The sequence below is a fragment of the Tursiops truncatus genome, chromosome 8, assembly GCF_011762595.2.
Source record: "Tursiops truncatus isolate mTurTru1 chromosome 8, mTurTru1.mat.Y, whole genome shotgun sequence".
Lineage (NCBI taxonomy): Eukaryota > Metazoa > Chordata > Mammalia > Artiodactyla > Delphinidae > Tursiops > Tursiops truncatus.
In genome coordinates this window covers 62,334,406-62,362,390 of record NC_047041.1, presented here as the reverse complement: position 1 = coordinate 62,362,390, position 27,985 = coordinate 62,334,406, and the positions used below count along the sequence as shown (strand labels likewise).

The 27,985-nt window shown below is 44.8% G+C and overlaps 1 protein-coding gene across 4 annotated transcripts in view; it reads left to right on the top strand.

Annotated features, from left to right (window-relative positions):
• SCUBE2 (signal peptide, CUB domain and EGF like domain containing 2) overlaps positions 1-27,985 on the top strand; it is a 68,210-nt gene that overhangs the window by 13,501 nt on the left and 26,724 nt on the right. Inside the window, exons 5-16 of one of the 4 annotated variants that reach the window (XM_073808598.1) lie at positions 4,035-4,160; positions 6,534-6,650; positions 7,382-7,471; positions 12,223-12,339; positions 13,294-13,416; positions 15,868-15,984; positions 17,338-17,460; positions 17,888-18,004; positions 18,264-18,350; positions 20,033-20,167; positions 22,550-22,705; positions 23,099-23,305. In XM_073808598.1, coding sequence (XP_073664699.1) covers positions 4,035-4,160; positions 6,534-6,650; positions 7,382-7,471; positions 12,223-12,339; positions 13,294-13,416; positions 15,868-15,984; positions 17,338-17,460; positions 17,888-18,004; positions 18,264-18,350; positions 20,033-20,167; positions 22,550-22,705; positions 23,099-23,305 — 1,515 coding nt within the window. The remainder of the gene's footprint in view (positions 1-4,034; positions 4,161-6,533; positions 6,651-7,381; positions 7,472-12,222; positions 12,340-13,293; positions 13,417-15,867; positions 15,985-17,337; positions 17,461-17,887; positions 18,005-18,263; positions 18,351-20,032; positions 20,168-22,549; positions 22,706-23,098; positions 23,306-27,985) is intronic. The other 3 variants (XM_033862510.2, XM_073808599.1, XM_033862511.2) reach the window with 3 other exon arrangements.

Below are 27,985 nucleotides of genomic sequence, written 5' to 3'. Positions count from 1 at the left end.
TGGATTCTTAACCACTGTGCCACCAGGGAAGTCCCCAGAGAACCACATTTTCTTGGCTTTATGTCTCCCAAGGTTGCCGGTGCCTGTTTTTAAGGGAAGTGCCCCAAATCCTAGACTATTAACTCCTTTTGGCATGTGCTGCGTATTCATCCTCATAACTTAAGAATGTGGTGATTTTCAGTTCTTCTACTATTTGTAGATTTGTAGATTTATTGTTTTAATCGTGGTGGTTTTAGTGATTTTTCAAGGGTTTCTTTGTGGAAGATGATTTTTGCCTCATTTTCCAAGAACGATGGCCCCTTTCTTATCCCTAACCAGAAGGCCTGTCTGGGTACTAAGAAGAAGGGTCAGAGAAATGGGGAGTCGGATGCTTTTATTACCCAAGCCTGCTCATTGTCAGTGTGGAAGCTGGGTGGTCATAGACTCCAACCCTAATCAGGTGGATCTCTTATCCCATGCAGATGTGTGGCCCTTGATTAAGTAGCAGTTAGGTTTCATTTTCACTTTCCTGCCGGGGGTTCTCTGGACTCTTGGGTGAGCTCTGCCTCTGGTCAGAGGCTGAACTAAGATGCCAGCAGCACGAATGATCTGGATCTCAGGGCCTCTCCCTTTTGGTTGCTCAAAGCTGCTTCCTGGAAAGTCACTCTGGCTTTCTCTTCAGGCGGTGGGGAGGGGGGTGGCGCCCTGTAGGTCAAGCCAGGGCTTGAACACCCCCCGTACGGGTCCCACCACTCACGAAGCCACTCTCGGTGATTAAGACCACCTCTTACCCTCGCTCTTCCAGAGCAGTGGCTCAGCCCCTTTCTCCTGTCCCAGACTGGACAAGGCTCCAAGCCCCCCAGACTGATTACAGACACGGGCTCCTCACACCAGGAGTAAATACAAGAGCAGCTCCTTTCCGCAATTTGTGTTTTCTAAATTTTCTACAATTCAGACATTCTTAGAACCCCTGAAGAGTATTTAAAATGAGCATATTTGTCTGGAGCTATAAACCAAAATACAAGAATTTGAGTTGTGGTCTGGAAGCACTCTGTGATTTTCTGTTGTGTTTCAACCCGATTGCTGGGCAAATTCACGGCAGCGTGAGCCAGCAGATTGGAGCGGTCTGCAGCTGCCCCCTTCCATCCTAGGGTTTTAACTCTTCAAATAGAGCCATCTGTAAACAGTGTTCCTGTAGGGTTTCCTCCTTGATGTGCACATTAAACCCTTAGAAACTGTATTAAAATAGATGTTAAAACCCATAGCTGATTCTCTGAAGATGGTTGAAAGAAGGTAAACACTAGAAGGTAAAGCTAGTATTTTCTAGTGTAGCTGTTGTTGTTTTTAATAATTATTTACTAAATGTTCTTTAATATAGGGGATCTTAATAGCTGATTCTGAGAGAAACTCAAGCTATTGTGTTTTTTTCATCCTTAGAGACCCCAAAGCTCTGATAAAGAGACTGTGTGTTTTCACCCATGTAATGAGGGTAGGCTAGAGGGAGACACACCACCCCAGCCTGCCTTTGTGCCTATTCATGGGAGCTCAGGCTCTCAAAATGAGCATTCCTTTTTTGTTTTGTCCGCTCCGAGAGTATTTTTAGATGTTTGCACTGCTGCCTTTTTAGAGTAGTAAGGAAGGTGTCAGGTTAGTGAGGAAGAGGCTGTGCTCTCAGCAGAGGCTGTTTCCCCCTTTTCTTGCCCTATTTGCAAGGCATACTTTTATTTGGTTTCCAGAAATATTCTTCAGTGAGACCCTGAGCCTGGGGACCACCAGAATGGGATATTTCTCACATTTCTGAGCTGTTTCCTTCCTGGTGAACTAACGACCCGAAACAGGACTGCCAGGGCAGTTTCTGGGGGAGCCAGAACCATAGCTGGGCCTCCCAGTTTGGACCAGATCCATCTGCCACCCCTAGCAGTGACCTTGTTTTGAGCCAGGGGACTGTGAAAAGCTTTGGGGTCAACTCTTAAAAAGCCCTTAGCATTTCCAGAGCCATTTAAACCTCCGATGTCTCCTGGTAACTTTAGGTCTTGCTTGATAGGATATGACATCAGGGGGCAACTTCTTTGTATCCCCATGGTATCTGGCACACAGTCAGTTCTTACAAAATATCTCTTGTGTAAATGGATTGCTCTGAGGCAGTAAAGGTCACTTTGCAAATGTCTGAACAGACCTGTAAACAGAAAGAAAAAGAAAAAGAAGAAGAGGAAGAAGCAGCTGACCTGTTTAGGAGTGTACCTCACAGGTGTTACTGCTGCCTTTTCTTGGGCACTGTTACGTTTACCCTTAGGTGCTCCTGGGCCCTATTACTTCAAATGTTCTGCTGATCCAAGAACAAAGGTAATGCTTGCTGGGCCTTCCTAGGGGAACAGGACACTGCTTCTGGAGGCAGCTCTTACCTTCTGTGCCATCTTATTACTGGGAGCAAATAACGCCTTCAGAAGTCACCAGCCAGAGCAAAGAGAGCTTTCCACTGACCCCGTGCAAGCTTCTTTCTGTGTTAATTGACAGCAGCCCTTGGCACGGGTGAATGAATCCCAGCAACTTCCAGCAGATTGAGTGGTGGAGTTCAAACAGCTTGTAACTGTCAGATAAAAAACAAGATAGTTTTAAGAGAATATGGGATGTATTAACTGTTGTTCTGTCTTTTGGAATAGGAATGACATCTGTTTGTATTAAAACAATCATTCCAGTTAAGCACAGATCAACGGCCCCATGGTGAGAACTGGAGAGAAATGACTTTTGACTTCATTAGAACCAATTGGCTAAGGTTTTAGGAGCACAATACGGAACAGTATTGGATCCTAGCGAAGCTGAATGAAAGCTTTTTGTACTCAGTTAAAATAGTGCCACTTCCAGTATTAGAAAATGTCTTGTTAGTGGAGAATCAATAACAAAATCCCTACTCTTAAAGATGTTTTAGAGTTAACATTGCACAAATGCAAAGAAGCATCCCATGAAGACGCACTTATTAATGTTGTACAAACCAAGGAGAGGTTTTGAGATTACTCTTGGGTTTGATAACAGTTCCTTCAGAGTGCTGGGAGGCGGCAGAGCCCCCTAAAGGATTGGTACTGAGAAGAGGCCTGATGGTGGCAAACCACACAGATGTCTACTTTTCTATGACCCCGTCATTTAGATGCATGTTAAACCATCCAGGAAAATAACCCTGTTTCCTACCACAGTTACCACAAGATCGGGCCTAATGAAAATTACAGTATACCTGAGAAGGATTTTACAGCAGCTAAAGGAAACCACATATATGAGGTCTCTCTCTGTTCTCTCTGGTGTTGTGTTCCAAGCCCACTGAGGGAGGGCCCAGGGACTAACTGAAGGTGGTCACATAAGAGAGGTCCCTGGGCAGGTGTCCATGGGGTGATGCTGAGATACAGTAGTCTCAGTCACCTTCAAAGTGTGGATTTGGTGGGGGTAGAGTGGAGGGTTGAAATTTTCTGAAAGTCATCTTCAAGAGTATGTGAAAAGGTTGGGAATCTTCATCAGTCTATCTTCAGATTTTTGTAGAGAGATTCTCCTTTTCTGTTTGTATTCTTGATCAGCATGGGTAACAACATGGCAGAGATAAGAGTCTGAGGACATGTTCCTGGGGTCCACAGGTTCTGATTCCACACCTAACAGAGAGCTCCTGGTGGGTACTTTCTTTCTTTATTTTTTTAAATTTTTTTTTGGCCATGCCATGCGGGATCTTAGTTTCCCGACCAGGGACTCAACCCGGGCCCTCGGCAGTGAAAGCTCAGAGTCCTACCCACTGGACCACCAGGGAATTCCCTCCTGGTGGGTACTTTCTTTTCAGTGTATTGGGAGAGCTCCTACCTCTTTTGGGGAATTGAAACATCCTATCTCTTGGGTGACATAAGAAAGTTTTCATATCTCTGTTGACTTGGCTTGATTTGAGTGATGTATTCTTTTAAAACATGGGACTGATGGACACCCAGGCAGGCAGGTCTGTGGCCCACCCCCCAGACCCTTGCCTCACTCCCGGGGTCAGGATTCTGTTGCAACCTGGTCACTGGCTGCGTGCTGCTGTTTTGCAGAGGGTCTGAGCTGCATGAATAAGAATCACGGCTGTAGTCACATCTGCAAGGAGGCCCCGAGGGGCAGCGTTGCCTGCGAGTGCAGGCCTGGTTTTGAGCTGGCCAAGAACCAGAGAGACTGCACCTGTAAGTACAGACTGGCACACAGCTGTGCTGGGAACCATCCTACCCCAGAGGTTGTCTTGTGCAGCCCAGCATCAGAAACATCAGGGAAGGCAGTCACGTGAGATATTGAGGGTAATCTCCTGTAGGGAAGGGAAATGATGTTTTCTAAAAGAACCAGTCGGAAGGAAATAGCACTCAGGAGTAAGGAGTGTGAATGTTGGGGGCCAGGTCTCTCTGTTCCCATAGAATAGAGTCAAATTTCCTCATCTGGCAGCTCTTTGGTACCTGGTGCCTGCTTCTTATACAAGCCTCGTCAGCCTCCTTTCTCTAGACACCAGACTCCTGGCTTTTGGAGAAAGCCCCCATTCTTTCATGCCTCCAAGGCTTTTCTAAGCCTTCCTTCCTTCCTAGCTTGGTGAATTCTCACTCAATTTTTCATATCCTGCCTAACTTCTAATCATGATAAAGATAATAGCTACTTTGGGGGAGCATTTATTATGTGCAAAGCCTTGTCTAAAGAGGTGCCACGTTGCATTTAATTCTTACAGTCACCGCCTGATGAGCTAAGTGGAGAAAATCGTGGAGAAGGTAAAGCTACAGGGTCACACAGGAAGTAAGTGGCAAATGTAGGATTCACACGTAGGCCTGCCTAACTGTAAGGCTTGTGCTCCTGGTCACCATGATACATAACGTCGGAAGCCTTCCCCGATGGCCTCGGACAAGGCAGCCAGTTTGTATTTTGGCTCCCATAGCGCTGTTTATTCCTTGATGATAGCACGTGGCACTCTGGGGTTGAATCGTGTGTTTGATTCAACCACACGATTGGGTTGAATCTGGAGTTGAATTTATGTGTCTGTCTCCCCACCTACGAGCCCCACCAAGTCAGGGATCTTGTCTTATTTTTGCCTCTCAGTCTTCCCCTGGATGTGCTCAATCCACATTTGTTTAATGGATGAGTCAATGAATGGTGTACACAGTCCAGACGCAGCTGCCACACAATGAGGAAACACAATAATAGCTCCAATGGATAATAGGAAACAACCAGCCATTAAAGGTGCTTCTAAACCACTATTTACGCCAGAGGAGACACGGAGGGTTTCCCTGTAGGAACTCTTCCCAAAGTCATGGACCCTCTAGAAGACGCCTGCAGTTTGCTGGGGATGGTTGTTTACAGTGAGCAGACCTCAGTGGTTAAGAGAAGGAGAGGCAGTTTCGTCGGTGAGAGACTCCTCTCTGTTGTCTCCATCGCCAACCAGAGTGCAACCTCAAAGCCTGACAAACCAGGGCTGATGCCACCGTCACCAACAACAGGTTCTGACAGCCTCACAGGGCCCCTAAAAGTGGGGCTGGCTCCAGCTGTCTTCAAAAGGAGGACCCAGGTCTCCACAGGAGAGCCACCTGTGGAGTGAGACTCAGCATTTTACAGCTTTTTGGGAGCCAGTAGAATACCTGAAAACTTACTTTTAAAAACTTAAAACGTTTTGAAGGTATCACTGCTCAAATAATATTATAAGATTATATTCAGATATTATAAAACTTGAGGATATAATAAAGAAAGAATCCAGAATTCCACCACACAATCAGTTGTTTTGCTTTTTCCTATTCCTATTTTGTTGTTGATATGCGTACACAATTTTTACACAGCTATAGTCACAGAACAGTTTTTTCTCACAGTGCAAATATGTTTTTAGTTCTTTTAAATTAGAAAATTAAAAATGGTTGTGTAAGAATTCAAACAGTCCAAAGAAACATATAACATTTCCCCCTTTTCCTTTGCCATTTCCTTTGCCAGAGGTAACCACTGTTGAGTTTGATGAATAGATAGTTTTGTAGTTGTTTTTTTTTTCCCCCTTGGCTTGCCATCAATGTGTTCATACATAAGCTTTGTAATTATTGGTTAATGTTGCATTAACTGTGTGCAAAGAGTCATCATTTCCTCTGATTACCCTCCCTTTTAACTAATCCACATGGAATCTGATGAGAGAAAGCCTAACATATACATACAAATTAAATATTATCTGTTCCAGATATTAAGTGTTATAGCATTTCCAAATGCCCTAGTACTTCTCGTGATAGAGCAAAGCACTAGTTTGGAATCTTTTGGTATAATTTCCTTTAAATAGTGAAAAATCTCCCCTGACCTTCCCATGTCTATCTTTCTGTATAACGTTGCTCTAAATCTGTCATTAATCATTTCTACAAGTCATATCGTGACTACCTGTTGATATAGACAGGGACGTGGTCTGAGTCAAGGTTCTCTCTTTTATGCACAATTCCTAGCACATGCTAGGTGCTCGAATACTTCCTGAATGAAAATCAGAGTTCTTCGGGAGCAAGCACAGTCCCAGTTGTGGAAACCTCCGTGCTTTATGGTTTGATTCTTTTTCCTCTCAGTGACCTGTAACCATGGAAACGGCGGATGCCATCACTCCTGTGAGGACACTGCTGCAGGCCCAGAGTGTAGCTGCCATCCCCAGTACAAGATGCACACGGATGGAAGGAGCTGCCTTGGTGAATGGTGACCCCAACACTGGGTTAGGGTCTTCCCCAGCCTGCTCGCCCCACCCCAGCCCTAACCCTAACGATTAATATTGTTTAGTACTAGAGGCAGGGTGTTTCCAGTGCACATGCCCTCAAGCATGTCCCATGCTGCCTCACATGTGGCCGTGGAAGTAGTCTAGGCCTGGACCGGGGGCCCCTTTCTCCCTGTGAGACCTTGGAAAGCCCTTTTTCCTCTCCTGGATTAGGCTGCTCCTGAAGCTGGTATTCTGAAGATCGGAACAGCACATCCCAAAAGGCCAGGGCAACGCAAAGTTAAAGCTAGCTGTTCATGATGACAGGTGGCCTTTGCCATCAGCAGGAGCCAGGGTTGCATATTTCTGGTGGGATGCCTGCCTGTCCTGCCCTTCATGGCGTGTCCTTTGCTAGCTCCATTTCAGATGTTCCCCAATCCAAGATTCTCTTTGTCCTGGACTGAGGGTTCTGGAGTGAATCTGAAACTTGCGTTCCCCAAGGTCTCTGGTTAGTACAGTAGAATTAAAAAGTCTTTTCCATATTTAATGTCTATTAAGGCTCTGAGGCCATTTAACACAGAGCCTCATTACAACATATTTTTATTGAATGAACAGAGTCACATTTCTCACATTGTTCTCATGTCTGGGATTTCCACTGAAGTGGTTGTGCAGGGGATGAACAATCTGACTCATTTAGTCTGAGAACTGTGCTGTTTGCATCTCTTGCAGAGCGAGAGGACGCTGCCCTGGAGGTGATGGAGAGCAATGCCACATCCATGGCAGATGGGGATAAACGGGTGAAACGGCGGCTACTCATGGGTAGGCGCCTCATCCACCCTCCCCCGCCAGTGACGTTGTCCCTTTCCCTCCCCAACTTACTGCATCAGGCCTGAGCCTGGGGCCCATGTGCCCTCAGACCAGCTGAATTAGAGTCAGCAGCTCCTGTCCAGCCAGGGTGTGTCTGCTCTCCACTCACTGCTATTGCTTAGTCACCATCCAGGACCCCTGGTATTGTGGGAAGAGCGCCGGCCCAGCCATCAGAATAACTGGGTTAGCGTCATAACGCTGCTGAGACTTGCGCTGAGACTTGGGCAAACTGTCCCGAGCCGCTGTGTCCTGGTCTTCCTCTAAAATGGATGTAATACAGTTGACCTCTTAGGGTTATCAGGAAGCTCAGTTAAGACAATAATATGCAAAAGTGCCCAGAGTCCGCTGTCTGGGACTTAGTGGGTGGTCAGTGCATGTCAGACCACCCACCCTCTGAGTAACTGTGACGAGAGAGGCATTTTGGGCAGCCCCTATTTGGCATATGGCAATTTGGCTGGGTTTTTGTCCACTGAGTCTTCTATTTTGGACTCAGCCCATGTTAATGGCAGAAGAGATGAATGGAGAAGAGTGGCACTTGGCTGGGGGACACAGGAAGGTCTGGCAGCCGGTCTGCTGGAGCTGGAGGTGACTGCAGACGTTCAGCGGTGGCTGTGAGGGTGGGCATCAGATCATTTGACGTTATTATTCTGGAGAAAGCTCAGCCTGGCCTCAACAAAACTGATCTTTCGATAGCTTCTGGATTTAATAGTCAGGTAAGATATTAAGCAGCCATTGGTTACCAGGCAGGTGACATTTCTGAGCTCTTTTCTGCCCTATTAAAATTATTATTTTTAATTGCCTTAAAATAGTGCATATGAATAATATAAAAACCTTAAAAACTTAATTAGCACTATTAAGCTTGTAAAGCAATATATCATTTCCCTGTCTCCTAACTAGCCATTTGCCAGGGGCCACAATTTTCAATTCTAGTTGTTTCTTCTTCTCCTGACTCCCCCTCCCACATGTTTCTGAAAAGGGAAGTGTATACAGTTATTTCTTTTTTTATAAATTTATTTATTTATTTTTGGCTGCGTTGGGTCTTCGTTGCTGTGTGCGGATTTTTCTCTAGTTGCAGCGAGTGGGGGCTGCTCTTCGTTGCGGTGTGCAGGCTTCTCGTTGCGGTGGCTTCTCTTGTTGCAGAGCACAGGCTCTAGGCACACGGGCTTCTGTAGTTGTGGCACACGGGCTCAGTAGTTGTGGCTCACAGGCTCTAGAGTGCAGACTCAGTAGTTGTGGCACACGGGCTTAGTTGCTCTGCGGCATGTGGGATCTTCCCAGACCAGGGCTCGAACCTGTGTCCCCTGCATTGGCAGGCAGATGCTTAACCACTGCACCACCAGGGAAGTCCTACAGTTATTTCTTGATGTGTCAGGTTTTATTTGTTTTGTTTTGTTTTTGTTTTTCTTGGCCGAACCGCACGGCTTGTTGGATCTTAGTTCCCCGACCAGGGATTGAACCTGTGCCCTCGACAATGAGAGTGCGGAGTCTTAATCACCGGACCGCCGGGGAATTCCCTTGATGTGTCAGTTTTAGATATTAGCTTTTGACTTCCTACCACAGAAGAATAAGTTATATCTCCCTTCTGTCCCCTTCCCCCATATCCTTAATATAGTTTCACAATTTACATATTATGAATATCTAAATATGATTCACCCCTGAGTCATGTAATGTGCTATGATTATGTTTTCTTTGTTTGCTTAGTTTTCTTAGTACCTCTTACCAATTTTTTTTGCAAATTTCTGGTGGAGCTCTAAAACCTTTACAATATGTTCAGATACAGCAGATAACTTATCAATTCTATTTTCTTCTTAAAAAGTCCCTTCTGAGGCTTCCACCCTGCTCTAGCAGGGCCTGAATCCTGGGCCAGCTGCACCTCTGTCATCCTGGCCTATCCCTGAGCCACAGCCTGGGAATTCCCTTCCCCATGCTCCTGTTTTGGTGGATCCCATGTCTTCTCTTTTGTTAGTTTACATGGGTAGATATAGATTTTTTAAAAACTTTGCATACCTGAAAATGCCTTTATAGTCTCCCTTCACCCTTTCTTGAGAATTTGCCTCAGGATAGAATTCAAAGTTGGGAAAAATATTCCATCAGAGTTTTAAATAGCGCTCTATCGTTTTGAGCATTCAGTGTTCTTTCAAGAAGTCTAAGTCACTTTTAGTCTTGATTCTTTGTATGGAACCTACGAGAGCTTCTCTCTGGATGTTCTCAGGGTCTCCTTTTTGTCCCTGGTGATCTGAAATTTCACAACGATGTCCACACTGTGGGATTTGTCCCACTTGTTATTCTGAGCACTGAGTAGGCCTTTTCAAGAGGGACATTCGCATCCCCTGGTTCCGAGAAATTTTTCTTTTGATAACTTTCTTCACTTTTCTCTTTCTCTCCGGGACTCCTATTAGCTGGCTGTTGTAATTCCTGGATTGCTCCTCAAATTTTCTTCTTTTTTCTCTTCTTGATATTTTTGTTCTACTTTCTAGGAGATCTTTCGTTTTTTTCTTCTAATCCTTCTATAGGGTTCTTTTTAAATTTCAGCTTTCATATTTTAATTTTTTAAGAATTTTACTTTGGTCTTTTGTTGTAGGAACCTGTTCTTATTTCATGGATGCTTTTCTTACCTCCCTGAGGAAATTAATGATAAGATTTTCTAACTTCTCTGTTGTTCCCTGTATTATCTTTGCTTCCCTCAGGTTCCTTTTCCCTTGTTTGTTTGATTTGGTGTATTTATTTCATACTAGAGGCTTTCCTGAAATGTCTGGTGATCCTTGGCTGACTTTTCTTATTTAATAGTGGAATATTGAAAAGCCAGTTGGATATTCTATCAGCTGGTGGGCTTTATGCTTGGTTGACTAGGCAGTGGCTTAGTCATTTCATTTGGAGATCTTCAAATGCCAGAATCTATAGGTCTTTTCCCTTGGGCCGGTCAGTTTGGCTGGAGAGGAATCCTTCAGTCTCCTGCTGAGGGGATTTAGACTTGGCTGCCAGTGTCCTGGGAACTGGAGTGCAGAGGGGGTGAAAGTTTGAGATCTCTCTTTTCACAGTATAGACTTTCACCTGACAGCACCTCCTCTGCTGTTACTGGTGCCCTTTTCCAGAGAAGAAATTTATCTGCTTTAGTCCAAATAGGGATGTGCTGTGGGCTGTGGAATTAAGATGGGGATCTGGGAGCCTATCTGTTATACAGACTCTCAATCAATCTTCCTATTTTTAACTCCGTCCTCACCTCTGCCTCTAGACTAACTTTAGTACCTCCAGTTCCTGAGCCTCTCTGGGATTCTGTGGCTCAGATGAGCTTACCACTTGGCATCACTCTGCAGACTGCTAGGTTTTTTTTAAAAAATAAATTTAATTATTTTATTTTTATTTATTTTTGGCTATGTTGGGTCTTTGTTGCTGCGTGCAGGCTCTCTCTAGTTGTGGCAAGCAGGAGCTACTCTTTGTTGTGGTGCTCAGGCTACTTGTTGCAGTGGCTTCTCTTGCTGTGGAGCATGGGCTCTAGAGTGCGTGGGCTTCAGCAGTTGTGGCACATGGGCTCAGTAGTTGTGGCTCGCGGGCTCTAGATCTCAGGCTCGGTAGTTGTGGCACACGGGCATAGTTGCTCCGCGGCATGTGGGATCTTCCCAGACCAGGGCTCAAATCCGTGTCCCCAGCATTGGCAGGCAGATTCTTAACCACTGCACCACCAGGGAAGCCCCACTGCTAGGGTTTAACTTTCTGCTATGCCAGTTACTGTTCCTCCATTGACATGCCACTTCCAGAAGATTTGACATCTTTCATCTATTGTCTTTTATTTTTCCTTAAGGATTTATACTTTAAAAAATTTATTTACTCTCATTTTAATGAGTTTTGGTGAGGAAACAGAGATAAACATACATGTTCTATCTGTCATATTTAATCAGAATTAAGTTTACTGCCCCCCCCCCCCCTGCCCCCAAGGCTTTACAGAGGTAGCTATGGATGTAAAATCAGTTTCTGGATGCCTAAGTGCTAACCGTTGAATGAATGTTGAATAGCATTTGTGTATTACTTGGAATTCATGCATAATATACAGAAATAGAAGGCCATTAGCTTGTTATTCTTCATCTCTATAGATATGATTTAACAACTGCGGCTGCTTTTTCATGTAACTATGACAGGTCTTTCTCCTTTCAAGGAAAGGTAAACTTCTAATCTGAGTTACTTGGCAGTTGCCAGGAGGAAGTCATTGGTCTGCGGCAAGGGAATGGGTGGCGTGGGCAACGTTTACCCTCTCTTGCTTTGCCCATTACACATGGTGAATAGAGAAGGTTCAGGATAAAGGAAGGAACATCCCCCTTTGCTGTGTTCTGCATTCACATCTAGGCTGCTAGATGTGGTCATACTTGCAGGTCACTGGCTGTTGATCAACAGGAACTTTTAGTGGCTTCAAATCTGCCACTGAAAAGGCTCAGCAGGTTGGCAGAGGCATCTTTCCCCCTCTCTCACCCTGTCAGGCTTCCTCGGGAGATGTCACTTATTTAGATGGGTGCAGGGAGGAGCTGCCCGTGTTATCCCTCTAACTCACCTGCGGGTGGCAGCGGCTTGGGATATGACCATGAGGACCCCACACGCTTCCTGACTTTCATGAATTTTTGTCAAGTATTAACACTGCACCAATACCCCTTTCTTCCCAGCTGTGTGAGCACTTCTTTAGGAAGCTAACTGCCTTTTTCTTACCTCCTTGGCAGAAACATGTGCTGTCAACAACGGAGGCTGTGATCGCACCTGTAAGGATACTTCGACAGGTGTTCATTGCAGTTGTCCCGTCGGATTCAGTCTCCAGTTGGATGGGAAGACCTGTAAAGGTAGCCTGTGCCTCTCCATGCGGCTAATGTGTGGGAGTAAAGCTCTTCCCCTCCACACCTCCTGAGTGGCTCCAGATTTGCTTATGATTCATATTGATCAAAAGGAAGCTTTTCTTCCCTGGGCTAGTAGAAGGTTGTAACTGAGTAAGCTTAATTAGAACCAGCTTAATTTCACTAACTGTTGAGAAGGTCAGCTTCTACAAACATCAAATGATCCATTTCAGGCAGTGGCCTTATTAGAAGAAAGCAGTTGTTCAAGGGAACGTTCTTTTGCAGGAGATAATATCATCATATCATAAATAACAGTCTAGAGATTATTATATAAATAACAGCCAAGATTGTTATCCAGAGAACAATGAATAACTGTATGATTAACTTGTACTGATGAATAGAGACCCCGATGACCTAGTATTTCATGGGCCCGAGTACAAAGGCTTAGTTCTTTAACGTGATAAAAAAGTAGATAACCAGTTACCAGTTGAAACTGAGAAAAGATAAAATTAATTGAGTGTCAGAAATCACTTAAAAGCATTGAGGCTATTTGATCGTGGTGTAATTTGCCAAAACAAATATTCTAGTTCCTTATAACTTTAATCATTAAACTGGAATGGGAAGTATAGGAAAGGAAGCCATCTTATCTTGAGAGACTTGTGCAAGGATGAGAATATAATAGGACATCACCGTTCTTTCCCATAGCTTGTTTCCTTAATGCTAGTCAAGGGAGGGGCAGTGTAAGTCAGAGTTCTCCAGGGGACCAGGCACTTGTCTTTCAAAATGGGTTAAGCCAGACAAGAGAACATGTGTAAGTTTAAAAACATCAGCAAACATCCTTAAATGCTTTTATGGGTCTGTTTTGTTTCAGAGAATAATGAAGCACACACAATAGCACTTCAGGGATTTGTGGATAACGAGGCAAGTATCGCTGTCTGATTTGCCGATGCTTGACTGTTACAGATATTGATGAGTGCCAGACGCGCAATGGAGGTTGCGATCATTTCTGCAAAAACACCGTGGGCAGTTTTGACTGCAGCTGCAAAAAGGGATTTAAATTATTAACAGATGAGAAGTCTTGCCAAGGTATGTCCTGAAACATAGCTAGCTGTGCTGTGTAATGCCCACTGGTTGGATCGGAGAAGACGAAACCCTGCTCGGGCAGAGACTGGCTCGCTGGGCTTCTCTACGGAGTCATTAATCCAACCTCCACCCTGTGCTTCACTTATTTCATCTGTTAAGTAAAATAGAAACACTGAGGTAGCTCACAGGTATATTTTGGAAATTAAGCTGTTAATGATTAGAGAACACCTCAGTGAACCCATGTGGTGTGATTACAGCGGAGCTCGCTGCTAGAAATGGAATGGATCACAGAATGCAAGCAGGGTTGCATTAGGGTGTTGAAATTATGAATAATTTTCCCTTTCTAAAATTCCCTTTAATGTTATGGATTTTCTAACAAAATTTGGTGACAAAAAGTTGTTGATTTAGTTAACATACCTTTTCTCAGCAAAAAGTTGGGGTCAACCAGTTGGTCCCTTCCTTATAGGCCTTGTTTGAATGACCAGCCTTTGGTGTTTGGGGAAAGGGTAGGGGTGAGGGAGGGAGGGGATTAAGTTGAGGAAAGGCTGGGCAGTTCTTGGGCAGGATTTCAGACCCCTTCTCAGACACATCCTTCCCATATAAGGGGCGCAGCAAGGGAACTTCTCTGGGTAGCAGTTGTTGATATTAATAAGTGTTTTGCACAGTGATAAGCTGTTTTGGGTTGGGGGCATCATTTATATTTTCAGCTGAGCACATTTTATGCCCCACTGATATATAGAAAGAAACTCTCAGGAAAGATGTGCTGTCATTTATTTCTGATCCATTGCTGAGAATAAGAACAGCCTAACTTATTTTGTTAGAAATCCCAGAATTAAATCAAAATCAGAAAATAATATCTGATTTCACTTCATATAATAAAGATGCAACATTACCTTTCTATTATCTTATGGTGTGAATTAGGTTTCTCTCTTGTTTTTTTCTTCTTGGTATGTAATTTGTCAGACACTTCACACCCCTTTAAATTCAGCGAGTTCACTCTAGATGACTACTGCACAGTTTTCTTCTGTTTGACTTGGAAGGAAAATTTGCCGTTCCACATAATGTTTCATAATGTATAGAGCAAGAAATACTATTTAAGCTGTGTCAACACATTAAAAAGGAATTAGAAAGTGATCTGCTTATTTTTGACAAAGCAAAAGCCTGTTGTGAGCAGCCAAAGTCAGCTACTGAATGAGCCCACTTTCTCGGTAACTGGCTGATATTAATAAAAGAATTCATAGAATGATATCAATTACTACAGAAGAAGTGGACTTTTTCTCATTTTTCACTGATCAGTCTTGGTAGAACAAATATTTACACAGAACAAACTTACTAAAGAAATTGTCAGGACTTCTGGGAAAAGTTACGGATGAAGAGGTTTTGTAAGATTTTGCCCTCTTTTATTTCATGTTTTTCATTCCTCCAGTCCCTTCCAAATGTTTGTTTTTTGTTAACATAGTTTCTTGTGGCACGTTTGGTGTTGAAAAGGGATCTAGCAATGGTCTAGTTGGCTTCCACTGAGTCCTGGTTTATCCATTTGGAGATACAAGTCATAACTCTGTTAAAATCTTCCAAAGAGTTGAGGAAGTGAAGCACTGAGATTCTAGTGTACAGGAAAGATGTAAGAACCAGACCAGGGAAGAAGAGATGATTAGACTGACAAATGCAGCCTCCTGAGGCTAGTTTCCATGACCTCAACTGCAGCCAAGGATGCCTTCATGCTGAACCGGGAAGGGAGGGAACCATGGGGGAGGAACTGGAACGGAACCATTGGGGAGGAACTGGGACTGAACCATGGGGGAGGAACAAAGCCAAGGGATTGGCCAAGAGGATCCTGTTTGGTGCTTAAGCACCACATTTCAGTGTCTGCAATAGAAAATTACTGAGGATGTTAATGTTAATGCATTCTTTTAGTGCAGAGGGCATTAAAACCCTGGATCAACTGGCCTCCTGGGGCCAGAAGATGAATTCTGGCAAGACCCAAAAGAGATAGGAGCTAGATTTCTCTCCGGCTCAAGTGTTTTCTCCTTTTAATTGGCCATAGCTTATAAAATTACTATTGCTCCTTTACCAATTAGTAATAGAACAGTAATAATGCACAGGCAGCACCCTAATAGTTTACAAACCCCTTTTGGTTATGTTATCTCATTTGACTTCATTTAAATATTTTAAATTATTCAGCCCTGCAGATAAGCATGGGTGAGAGAGACCAACCGAGCTTTTAGGCAAGTGCAGTGTGCAACAGAATTTGGAAATAAGGGTCCTGGCTGTGAGTATACTTATTGTGGGCTGCTCAACACTTTGTTTAACACAAGTGAGCCGGGAGAACTGATAGATAATTTTCACTTTGTTGTTTTTGTTATTGGTCAGCAACTGGTGTTCTTATAAGTGTATTCTTCTCTCCACTGTCCCTCAGAGTTGGTTTCAGCTCCCCTCTCCCTTTGACAATTACAGATGTGGATGAATGCTCTTTGGATAGGACCTGTGACCACAGCTGCATCAACCACCCTGGCACGTTTGCATGTGCTTGCAACAAAGGGTACACCCTCTATGGCTTTACCCACTGTGGAGGTGAGTGGAATCCCTCTAGAGTCGGATGAGGCTGGGACTTATTCCTAAGGTTTCCCCAGATCAGGGCCAGTTTTTCTACCTTGGGGGCTGAACCGGACATACCAGGCCCTATACAGTAGTAGGGAGTCCATCGACTCGCGGGAAGCAGCTGCTATGGGAAATCGTCCCACATTGATCCCTTTAACTCGTCACGTGTGAAATGGAGTAGAGAGAAGAGCTGAGCTCTTGCAGTTGTGAATTCTTTATGGACTTTATTGATACAGTTGTACTCAGACAGTGGGTGGGTCTCTCAGGAGCTGGTGCCCTGTCCGCTGGAACTTCCCAAGATAGTAAAGTCATGGCCCTCGGAGAGGCTTGGCAGTGCGCCAACTGATTCCACAGCTCTGCTCTGCATAGGAACTGGCTGCGGAGCTTGGTTTGAGCTCTTTGAGCTGGTCTTTGTGCAGGTCTCTGAGCTGGAAGTGGGACCATGGACTCTGTCTCCCTGCTCTGAGCCCTTGCAGCAACATGTTCTGATGTCTCATGACCTTACAGCTTAGTAAACTATGGCTTAAGTCAGATTTGGCATCACTCTGCTGTCTCTAATCATCAGATTCATTCAGCAATCTTTGAGAATACAGATTCTTATTCTAAAAGTCTAGGGCTTCAAGGTGATTTTGGGGATCTGAGGATGTGGGAACCACTGGCTTTAGTACTTCCTGCCCAATCCTTGTTTCCTGTGTCCTTAAGAAGAATGGATAGTAGTGATTTGCTGTAGATAGTGTTGTGTTTCTTCTCCTTTTCAACACATCCCTGGCATGGCTGAACACATGCCCTTCCAGTCCATCAAGAAACCCCGAGGAAATATTCCCTGAATATGGACGTGTATTTGGGTTTTAGTTGGAGTCACCTTCTGACCGGGACTCAGTCTCAAGTTGATGGGGATTAGTGCAAGTCATTTTTCTTATCTATATCCCAACTATATGAACCGCCAAGTGGGGAGTCCTAATTCTCTCTGTCTCTCTTGGGATGTAGCCCAGGAGGATGGTGGAGTTTTAAACTGGAAGCCTGTGCAGTGTCTGAATTTGACACCTGAAAATAGAGTGTGACCCCCTTCTGAGTGTCCTTACTGGCGGAAATGTTTGGTCAAGAATGGAACTTGAGTCCATGCTGGTGAGGCTTGTGCCAGGAAGGCCACTGAGTGGGGAGTGGGTCAGCTCGTGCCAAGTGCACATTCTGAAGGCCGTCAGCACCTTCCCTTAGTTCAGTGAGCTTCAGCCGTGCGACTCACCTCCTGCTCCTTCCTTGATGGAGGGATCGTGTCAGCCAGGTCAGCAAATGGCTGCTGTGACAGGAGAGCGTTTTGCTCCACAGACACGAATGAGTGCAGCGTCAACAACGGAGGCTGTCAGCAGGTCTGCGTGAACACCGTGGGCAGCTACGAATGCCGGTGCCACTCTGCGCACAAGCTCCACTGGAATAAAAAAGACTGTGTGGGTAAGAGGCGCCGAGGCTCGGGCTCAGTGCGCGGGCTCACCGCTGGCCCAGCAGCACTCTCCCATGTCCCCCTGGTCCCACTGGACCTGGAGTGCGGCTGACCAGTCCTCCACTGCATTCTCCTCCCCCGAGCTGCAGCAGCCGTTCTTTAAATCCTTCAAAAACAGGAGATACTTTGCAGGCCCTTGGGGGTTTCCTTCTGTGCTTCTGCGTAGGTTGGAACTCACTTCTGTTTTCCTGGTTGCTTTTCTGCATGAAAAGAATAGAGTACAAGGCGCTCCTTTACCCTGGGGGAAATAAACATGGTGTCCGTGTTATGTGCTGGGTGTCGGCACTACCTTCCCTTCTTGGGGCCTTTGAGCATGGGACTCAGCCGTCCTTGTCACACCTTCTCTCTCTGTAAGTGTCTGTATTTTGTCCTGTCTAGAAGTGGAGGGGGTCCTGCCCACTAGCGTATCACCCCACGTGTCCCTGCAGTGTGGTAAGAGTGGTGGAGGAGACAGGTGCTTCCTCAGATGTCTCTCTGGCATTCACCTCTCTTCAGGTGAGTGGGTCCCAGGCCCTGGGGCAGGTCCTCATGCCAGGGCCAGGCCTTCCTGGCCTTCAGGTGTTAGATGGCTTCAAAGGGCTTCCAGATCTTTGACCAGCTGCCCCCTGACCACTGGAGGCCCATGCTCTGAGACCCTGTATTCTGGGGGCTTTTCTAGTGGTTCACGTGGAGTGGGGTTGCGGGTGACTTGAGCTGCCACCGGGAGAGACTGTAACCTTGCTTACCTGCTGACGATCCACATTCTGTCTGTCAGGACTGCAAGAGGCCTATTCTGTCACCTGCGGCTCTTCCTCTCCTCTCAGGAGCAAACAGCAAAAATCAAATGACTCTGCTTTTGGGGGTAATTACCAAACCTGCGTGTTGTCTCTGGGGCTCACGGTGTTCAATGGGCTTCATTTGTGGGATACTGTTCTTGGGCGTTGGCTTTGTTTTCTTTTCTCCTAATCTCTTTGATGCCGCAAGCACGTTACAGGATGTTCTTACCTGTAGCCGTGGTGCCTGCGATCTGACTCGCCACATAACAGACACTTACTGAGTGTCCATTGTGTGCTGGAAGGCTCCATGCAGCCCTGGTGGGTCATCATATTGGGCAGAGGCCCACGTAGCTCTAGGACCAGGAGACGCAGGTCTTCCCAGCTCCCTGTACCATAGAGCACCTCAGAGGCTTGGCAGGAAATGTGGGCTTGGGGCACATGGCATCAGTGGAGACAGGGACATGACAAGGGGAGCAAGGATTCTGACCAGGGACAGGGGCCCAAACCCTTTATCAAAAGACAAAGAAGGACATTTAAAGCTTTTAAGAGGCCTTGTCCTCCCAGATTTAGACAAGCATCTGTGATGATGTCATGTGAACATCTGAATAAGGAAATGGTTCTTGATGTCCATATTATGTATATAAGCAAAGATAGAGATGCAAAGCATGATAATAACAGCTCGTGTGAATTGATGGAGCAGTTAAAACATGCCAGCCACTGTGTTACATGTATTAGCTGATTTAATCCACACTACAGCCCTCTGGGGCAATTTTACTGTTATCCTCATTAACCAGATGAAGAAACTGAGGTTCAGAGAGGTGAAAGAACATATCCAGAGTGACTCAGATAGGAAATAGTGGAGCCAGGATATTGACCAGGCAGTTTGGGTCCAGAGTCTTAAGCATTATCCTTCACTGCCCGTCTTGTCTGATGTTTGGACCCAGCCAGAGGGGACTTCACAGTCTGTTTCACCAAAACTCATAGTGATGATCACTTGGAGATTAAGGCCACCCTAAGGTGAGCAAGCAAATAGTTAACAGTTATTCAGTTCTTACTATGTACCAGACAGTAGGCTAAACACTTTTTGTTTTGCATTATCTCATTAATCCTCACAGCAGCCCGGTAACGTAAGGACTGTAATTATGTCTATTTTACAGATGAGAAGACTGAGGCTTAGGGAGACTAAGTACCTTGCTCAAGTTCTCATCACAAGTCGAAGGGCTGGAATTTGAATCCTGGTCATTGGCTCCAGAGCCTAACATGATTAAGACTGACCATGGAAGGAGAACAGAATTTTCCATATGAGACCCTCAAAGTAGGGCTTGCTCCCTCACAGACCCTGAAAATCCTAGCCACGTTTAGTGAGTGCCATCCTTGTCTGGAATGGTGGCTCCCTCAGCCCTGTCCTCCCAGGACAGGCTTATTTAGGAGAATCTACCCTTCCATTTCCCTCAGCTGTCTTGCTCAAATTTGAACTGGGGGATTCTGGCCTTCCTTCTTGGAAAGGCACAGAAATGACCTCATTTTTCATCTCACCGTTGAGGCTGTTTTGGGCCCTTCCTTTGTTATGTTTGAGCCCTGGATTCATCTCAGATGGAGCGATAAGTGTAACTCTTAGGAGGCTCCTGGTGCCCCCAGTCCAAGGGAACGGGCGCTCCCCAATCCCAAACTTTCTTGGTCTCAGCATAAGAGAGGGGCTCAGGGTGTACTTCCAGCAATGGACAGCTCTCCATTACCCACTGGTGTTTCCATTCCTTTGCCTCTGAAGGTAACATCTCTCACTTGTTTCTTTCTGAAGATGTCGCCACCGTCAGGACAAGTGTAACCTTTAAGCTAAATGAAGGCAAGTGTAGTTTGAAAAAGGCTGATCTGTTTCCCGAGGGTCTGCGACCAGTACTACCAGGTATGGAATCAGATGGCTGGTGCAGGGAGCTTGCCTGCATTGTGGGAAAGGGGCCTGTAATGAGCCGAGCCATTCAGATGGGATCGAACAGTTCAGAATCTCTGTGGACTCTCTTCACGAGATGAAGAAGAGCCTCACTTGGCACCTCCGTATGCTTCTGGAGTTATTCTTCAGGGTTTCCTTTGCAGGGTACAAAGAGTGAAGCTCTGGGGAAAGCTGTGAGTTAATAGGAATCAATGAGGGCTTAAGATGCATTAGTACCTTGTGATCATACTGGGTTAAATTTTCTAGACCTTAGAGTTTCCTTAAAATAATCCAAAATCCGAATCCAAAGAAATGAAAAAAAGGTTTGGCTCAGAAAGGGTAACCTTTGATGAACAAAGATGTAATATCCAGCTTTCCTGCTGGATTTAGTTTTTGGAGGCAGTGATGCCATTTGGCTTCAGCAGAACAAATACTCTCCAAGTAGACCTGGCCTTATGAAAAGAGCAGAATCCAACATTCCTCTTTCTTCCCCAGCTCACATTTCCAGTATTATTTCATAGAATAATTTTAGAAAAAAAAATCAGGAGTCATGTATTAGGGAGGGTTCTTTCCCCAATCTACCCTCAAATAAACTGTACAAACAAATACATGCAAAATCACTCTAGTCACATATGAGTGCCTATTTTAAGTAACTAACCAAGATTAATTTGGGCACCTCCATTTGATGGAACATTATGCAGCTATTAATTATGGGTTTTCAAAGAATGTTTAATGACATTAGAAAATGTTCTTGTTATAATGCTAAGATGGAAAAAGAGAGAGTAACATTGTGTATATCTAATATGACCTAAATTGTATAAGAAAAAGCGTGAATAGAAGAAAAACAAAGAAAACTCACCATGTCCTTATTAGTGGGTTATATGTGGGTGGAAGGATGATGAGTGATTTTAATTTTTGTCGTGCATTTTCCAAATTCCCCACAGTGAGCATTTATACTTTTAATCAGAGGGGAAAGCATTATTTAAAAATAGATTTGGGGGCTTCCCTGGTGGCACAGTGGTAGAGAGTCTGCCTGCTGATGCAGGGGACACAGGTTCGTGCCCCGGTCCGGGAGGATCCCACATGCCGCGGAGCAGCTGGGCCCGTGAGCCATGGCTGCCGAGCCTGTGTGTCCGGAGCCTGTGCTCCACAAAGGGAGAGGCCACAACAGTGAGAGGTCCGCGTACTGCAAAAAAAAAAAAAAAAAAAGATTTGGTCTTTAGTTCACTTAATGGTATTGTACTAATGTTAATTTCTTAGTTTTGATAAAGATACGTGTAAATGTAGGATGTTAACATTAGGGGACACTGGGTGCAGAGTATATGGGAACTCTGAGTACTCTCTTAGCAACTTTTCTATAACGTCTAAGCTTATTTCAAAATAAAAAGTTTAAAAAATAGATATGGAAAAATGGAAAGGAAAACAGGTTCAGAATGAGCATCTGTTCAGTTTGAGATGTGAAGTTAACCTTTTGAAAAGGTAAGATAGATCTTTAGGGAAAAATTAATTTGCCTTCTCCTTCCTTTGGTCCTGATGACCTGCTGATTTGAACATCCTTATAATGTTAGAGAACACGATACAGATAATTCTTCAGTTCAATAAAGTAAGATTAGTTAATTGTGTGGATGGTATGTGGACCTGCTCTTTGGTTCTGGTTAACAATCATTAGTTAAAAGATTCACTGGAAGCCACGGAGGGAGGAGTGATGGCCAAAGTCAGGAATGAGGATGCACAAAGCCCTGCCTTACATAACACTTTCACTCCCCTCCTACGTGCCTTCATGATATTGTTTGGTTCTGTTGATTCTTTGTGCCATTTATTGCTCCTGGTTATTTCAAACTGAGCCATCATTGTTGACGTGCTTTCCAGCTTTCCCTTCGGGTTGGAATTACTCCAAGGTCAGTTTGCCTGAAAGCAGGAGTTAATTTCCTTGCTACTCCTGTGCTCGTTCCTTACTTGAAGCCCCTCAGCCCCTGCTTGAGACATCATAGTCCAGCTTTAAAGAAACCAACTGTGAGAACATGAACGCACCTTAACAAATTACCAGTCAGGAATGCAAGACGATCTTTGGTCCCCATCTTCCGCAGATGTGGCTGGTCAGTCGGAAACATCCAGCATTTATTCATGAAAATAAGTTTCAAGAGCTAAATTGTAAAGTTATATAGGTGGCAATACTGGTTCTTCAGGATTAAAGTGTCATCGTGCTGCAAGCTGAGGGCTTGCAGCGTCTTGGCATATGGAGTTAATCATCTAGTCCCTTGAGAGTTGTTCTAATGAAATGTTTACAGAGTTGTAGCGAATGTTCAGCTGAGTGCTTTGCCAGGATTTGGCTTCCGATAATTTTGTTTCTTCATACAGAGAAGCACAGCTCAGTAAAAGAGAGCTTCCGCTACGCAAACCTTACATGCAGCTCTGGCAAGCAAGTCCCGGGAGCCCCCGGACGACCGAGCACCCCTAAGGAAATGTTTATCACTGTTGAGTTTGAGCTTGAAACTAACCAAAAGGAGGTGACAGGTTGGTTTGAAAACAGTCTGTGGTGCCAGACTTCTTACGGCTTGCTCCTTATTTCTTTGCCTTTCACTTTTCATCATTCTTGCCGGGGGTGGGGGGGTGGCCGGAAATAGTGCAACCACTGAAGTATCTCCTGTTTTTTTTCACCCCCAAACTAAACTGAATTGTTTTGGAACCTGATGATTTTATCTGCTTCATCAAAACCCAAAGCTACCATTTTGGTCAACAAATTTCTGTTTGAATTGAATGCTGCCCAGCCTGCTAGGTGCCCAGCTCCAAGCCTCTCCCCATGCTGTGCACAGGGAGCTGTGGGTGTTTGTGGGTCCTGCAGTTGGTCTGGACATGCTCACATGCTGCAGCCTGACCCCTCCACTGCTGTCCCTCTCGTTTCTTCAGCCTCTTGTGATCCGAGCTGCATCATAAAGCGAACAGAGAAGCGGCTCCGGAAGGCCATCCGCACGCTCCGGAAGGCTGCCCACAGGGAGCAGTTTCACCTCCAGCTCTCAGGCGTGGACCTCGAAGTGGCTAAAAAGTCTCCCCAAACATCTGAACACTGGGCGGAGTCCTGTGGAGTGGGTCAGGGCCATGTAGGAAACCAATGTGGTGAGTGGCCTGCTGGCCGGGACATTCTTGCTAACAGAACTATCTTGAGCTCCAAAAACACTAAGGGTAACCAAAAGCAAGTCTGTCCCATCCTTTCTCCCCAGGCTTCTTCCAGAGAACACCTGGGACACCCACGCTCATTTAAGAACTACATGTGGGTGTTGGCCTTGCCTACAGGATCAGGAGCCCCCCAGCACCTGGCATAGTGCCTGGCACTTAATAACTCTCTGTTGGGTTGAGGGACAGAATGGAAGAGGCAGGGTTGATGAGAAGAGGGAGTGTTGCCCCTTAAGGATCTGAGGGACCGTGGTCTTCAAAGCACTGTAGTCCCCCAGCTGGGGCAGGACTGCAAGTATAAGGCCTCCATGAGCCTTCTCGACACTCCACTATCACAGTTCCCCTATCATCCCTCTGGTGTGACACATGGTGGCAATGAACAAACTCCTGTCCATAGTTTTATGCAGAGGCAAGGCTGGGGGTCGCTCAGCTGCCTTATGAGATCCCTGAGCTATGGCCCAAGCTTTCTAGTAGTGTCAGTTCCAGTGTATGGTGGTGGTGGTGGTGGTGGTGGTGGTGGTGATGGTGTGTGTATGTATGCGTGTGTGTGCATGTATCAGAATTAAACTTGAGCAATATCAATTCTATTCCTCTGATGAAGTTCCAGGCAAGAGGAATCTGGGCAAGACGTTCCAAGGTGGTCAGTCTTGAGCTTTGTTTGTTGTGAGAGACTGTTCTGGGCAATTATGAGAGATTCTACCTAAAAAGTCTTAGATGGGGGGAAATTAGGGTCTCTCTTTACAGTAATACTGTAACCATTTGTTGAATCCTCATCTGTCACAAGCATAACCCTAAGCATTATATCTGCATGACCTCATTCAGTCCTTCCAGTAATCTTACCAGGTAGGTATTATTATCTCCATTTTACAGATGAGCAAACTGGAGCTCAGGGGGATAAGTGCTCTTGCTCAAGGTCCCATGGATGGTCCCACTCCAAAGCCTGTGCTCTGGTCCCAAGAAAGGTGAATTTCGATAACCAGACCCCTCCAGAGTAAATTGGTGTCCTTTCTGAAGTGTCATTGGAATCATGAGGCCTGAGAAATGGTGCTTGAGCTAAGGAGTGATAAACCAGTGTTTCTGAAGAAGCAAAGCTGAGCCCAGAGGCACTTGTTCAGAAGAATTGTCAGCAATAGGTCCACAGCCCAACTCTGTTGCTTTGCCAAAACATAGTGAAAATCATGTGTAAAATCAGTGTAACTGTCCACCAGGGGCTGGTTCTCAGATAGTCTTGACTTTTATTCCAGCTGACTCTACTAAAAAAAAAAAAAAAAAGGTAAGAACAACCCAGCTGGTTGGTTGGTTCTCACTGAAAATTCTAAGAGTTCCAGTTTCCATACCAAAATGGTGATGAGAGTTGGCTGTTGCCGCCCTGCTTTCCAGGGTGAGTTGCAGAAACTGTCAGGATAGGCGGGCCAGCCTCCTTCTGGCCTCTCAGAGCTGAATTGCACCCCTTCCCCCAGCTTCTGTCCTGTGGGAAGAGGCCCTGCAGTCTCACCAGGGAGGTTTATGGGTCAGTTAAGAGTTCAGGAAAAGCTAGTGTCAAGGGCCCTGTGGAACAACTCCCAGTGAGAGTATTATTAGTACTACCATGGGGATGCTTCTGGGGAATAGAGGCCTCAGGGGGAGGATTAGGAGTTACTTAACAGAGGCCTCATGACCATGACAGCTGGTGAAAGACACTCAGTACAAGGTTTGTGTAGCTGTTGTGTGTGTGAACGTGTCCCTGAGATGCTTATCACGCTGAGTTAAGTTGGATTTGCTTCTAAGGGAGGCCATGTATCCTGTCTCAAGAGCTCCCTCTAGCACTGGATGAATTTTGTAGTCCACAACATCAGGTTCACCCTGCCTGACAGCAGTGTTAAAGATTTTACCATGTCAAAGAAACAGCACAAGGAACTACCAGTGAAACTCCTTTCTCCTGCTGGAGGGAGGAAGTGGGTGTAAAGAGGAGTCAGGTGTGTTAGTTAGAAAGGGTTTTTACCCAGCAGACTCCTGGCATGGGCAAACCATGGTGTCTGTGTGTGTGTGTGTGTGTGTGTGTGTGTGTGTGTGTGTGTGTGTGTGTGTGTGTGTGTGTGTGTGTGTGTGTGTGTGTGTGTATCTTATATTCCTGATCTATTTAATGGTGTTAGAACATCATAAAAAGCAGGCTTACTGGTATTTTCTGAGCTCTGATGGTACATGCAGTGGAGACAAACCTAGGGTAGTTCTTTTTAGAAATTGTTTTGTGTTTCTAGAAAAGAGCCCAAAGACTGCTTTGAGTCACTTGGAAGGAGAGATGGAACCATTATGTTTTTCCTTTAAAATATTTTTTATTCAGTTTTTAATTACCTAAGTGGTGCATATTCCAAATGATACAGAAATGTACACAGTTAGGATGGAAACTTTCCCATCAGCTCCCAATCCCACTCCCCAGAAATAATCACTGTCAATAGTTTGCTGTGTATCTTTCCACATCTGTTTTTATGCATGTATAAAAATGAAATTTTATTGACTCATTCAATAAATATTTATTGAGCACCTACTGTGTGCCAGATACTATTCTAGGTGCTGGGAATCCAATAATGAGACAAAAGAGCAAAAATCTCAGCCCTCATTGAGTTTACATTTCTGGAGGAGGGAGACAGACCACAAACCAATAAAGAAGGAAATATATCCTGTAGCAAATGGTGGTAAGGGGGTGACGAACAGGTAAGCAGAGAAGTAGAATAGAAGATTCTATTTTGGCAAGGGGAGGGGTGAGGAGCAGTGTACTCCCCCAAAACATGGACTGTGTTCAGGGACAGTGGTCATTGGAAAGTGTCATTTGGGCAGAGATGTGAAGGATGGGAGGAACCAGCTATGGGGAGATCTGGGGGAAAGAGTCCCAGCCAAAGGCAACAGCAAGTACAAAACCCCTGAGGGCTGGAGAGAAGGCCAAGATGATGAGAGCTGAGGGAGGGAGGGCAGAGGAAGAAAGTAAGAGCAGTAGCAGAGGGCCAGATCATGTGGGGAGTGGAAATCCTGGTGAGGTCGCTGAATCTGAGTGAGAGAAAAGCCAATGAAGGGATTTGAGTGAAGAGGTAACAAGGTTCTGACTTAACGTTTCAAAAGGATAACTTTGGCTGCTGTATTGAAAATAGGCTGTAGGTTTATGTGTGAAAAAAACCAAAAAATATATCAATGCAGTTTTAATAGTGCTGTGTATTGTTTTTAACTACAGGGTAGATCATGGACATCTTTCCATGCTACCAGAGGAGCTACCATACTTCTTTTAAAGCTTCCTAATCTATATTTGTTTTAAGACACCAGTGTTTATTAGCCATACTCCTATTGGTGGACATTTAATCAAGTTATTCCTGATTTTTCTGTTACAAATAACGCTGCAGTGAATTTTCTTTTTGTGCACATGTCCAGTATTTCTGAAGGATAGACGTGCAGATGTCTAATTGCAGATCAAAGGACATGCATATTTAAAACTGAATAGATGCTGCTAAATTACCCTCCAAAAAACATACTAATATATACTCCCTCCAACATTGTATATGAGTGTTTTTTGCCCTGCCTCATTGCTAACATGGATTATATATTACTGATCTTTTTCTTTTTTAAATTTAATTTAATTTATTTTTGGCTGCGTTGGGTCTTCGTTGCTGTGCACGGGCTTTCTGTCAGTCGCAGCGAGCGGGGGTTGCTCTTCGTTGCAGTGTGCATGTTTCTCATTGCTGTGCCTTCTCTTGTGGTGGAGCACGGGCTCTAGGCGGGCAGGCTTCAGTAGTTGTGGCATGTGGGCTCAGTAGTTGTGGCTCGCGGGCTCTAGAGCACAGGCTCAGTAGTTGTGGCGCATGGGCCCAGTTGCTCTGCGGCATGTGGGATCTTCCCAAACCAGGGCTCAAACTCGTGTCCCCTGCATTGGCAGGCAGATTCTTAACCACTGCACCACCAGGGAAGCCCTACTGATCTTTTAAATTTTTGCAAATCTGATAAGTAAAAATAATAGTCATTTTAACTTGTTTTTCTTTGATTATTAGTAAGACTGAGCATGCCTTCATATGTCTGTGGCGATTTAGATTTCTTCTTCTGAGAATATCCTTATGCTTTGCCTATTTTTCCATTGAATTTTTTGGTTTTCCAATATGATTTTTAAAAAATAAAATTTAAAGTCCCAAGTTATATCAAAGAACATAGTCACTTCTGACCAAACATTTTCTTTCTTATAGTCATTTTTATACAGTAAAGTCTCATTAATTTGACATTTAAGGACTTTGGGGACAGCCTGCTCTGCAGGTGACCTTTGTACCATCTGTGATCAATTTTAGCAAGATGGCAAAAAAGAAAAATAGCTATTATATTCTCCAAGGAACAAATTCCTTAAGCTCACAGTAATTCATAAAGTCCTTCATATATAGAAGAAGAAAGAAAAGAAAAAATTAATGATGAAATGGATTTCTATTTTTCTTTCATAGCTGTTTATCCTTTCATAAAGGATACATTATTTAAGGAGTATACTTGCTAAAGTATAAATTTTTTTTTTTTTTGCGGTACGCGGCCTCTCCTGCTGTGGAGCACAGGCTCCAGACGCACAGGCTCAGCGGCCATGGCTCACGGGCCCAGCCGCTCCGCGACATGTGGGATCCTCCTGGA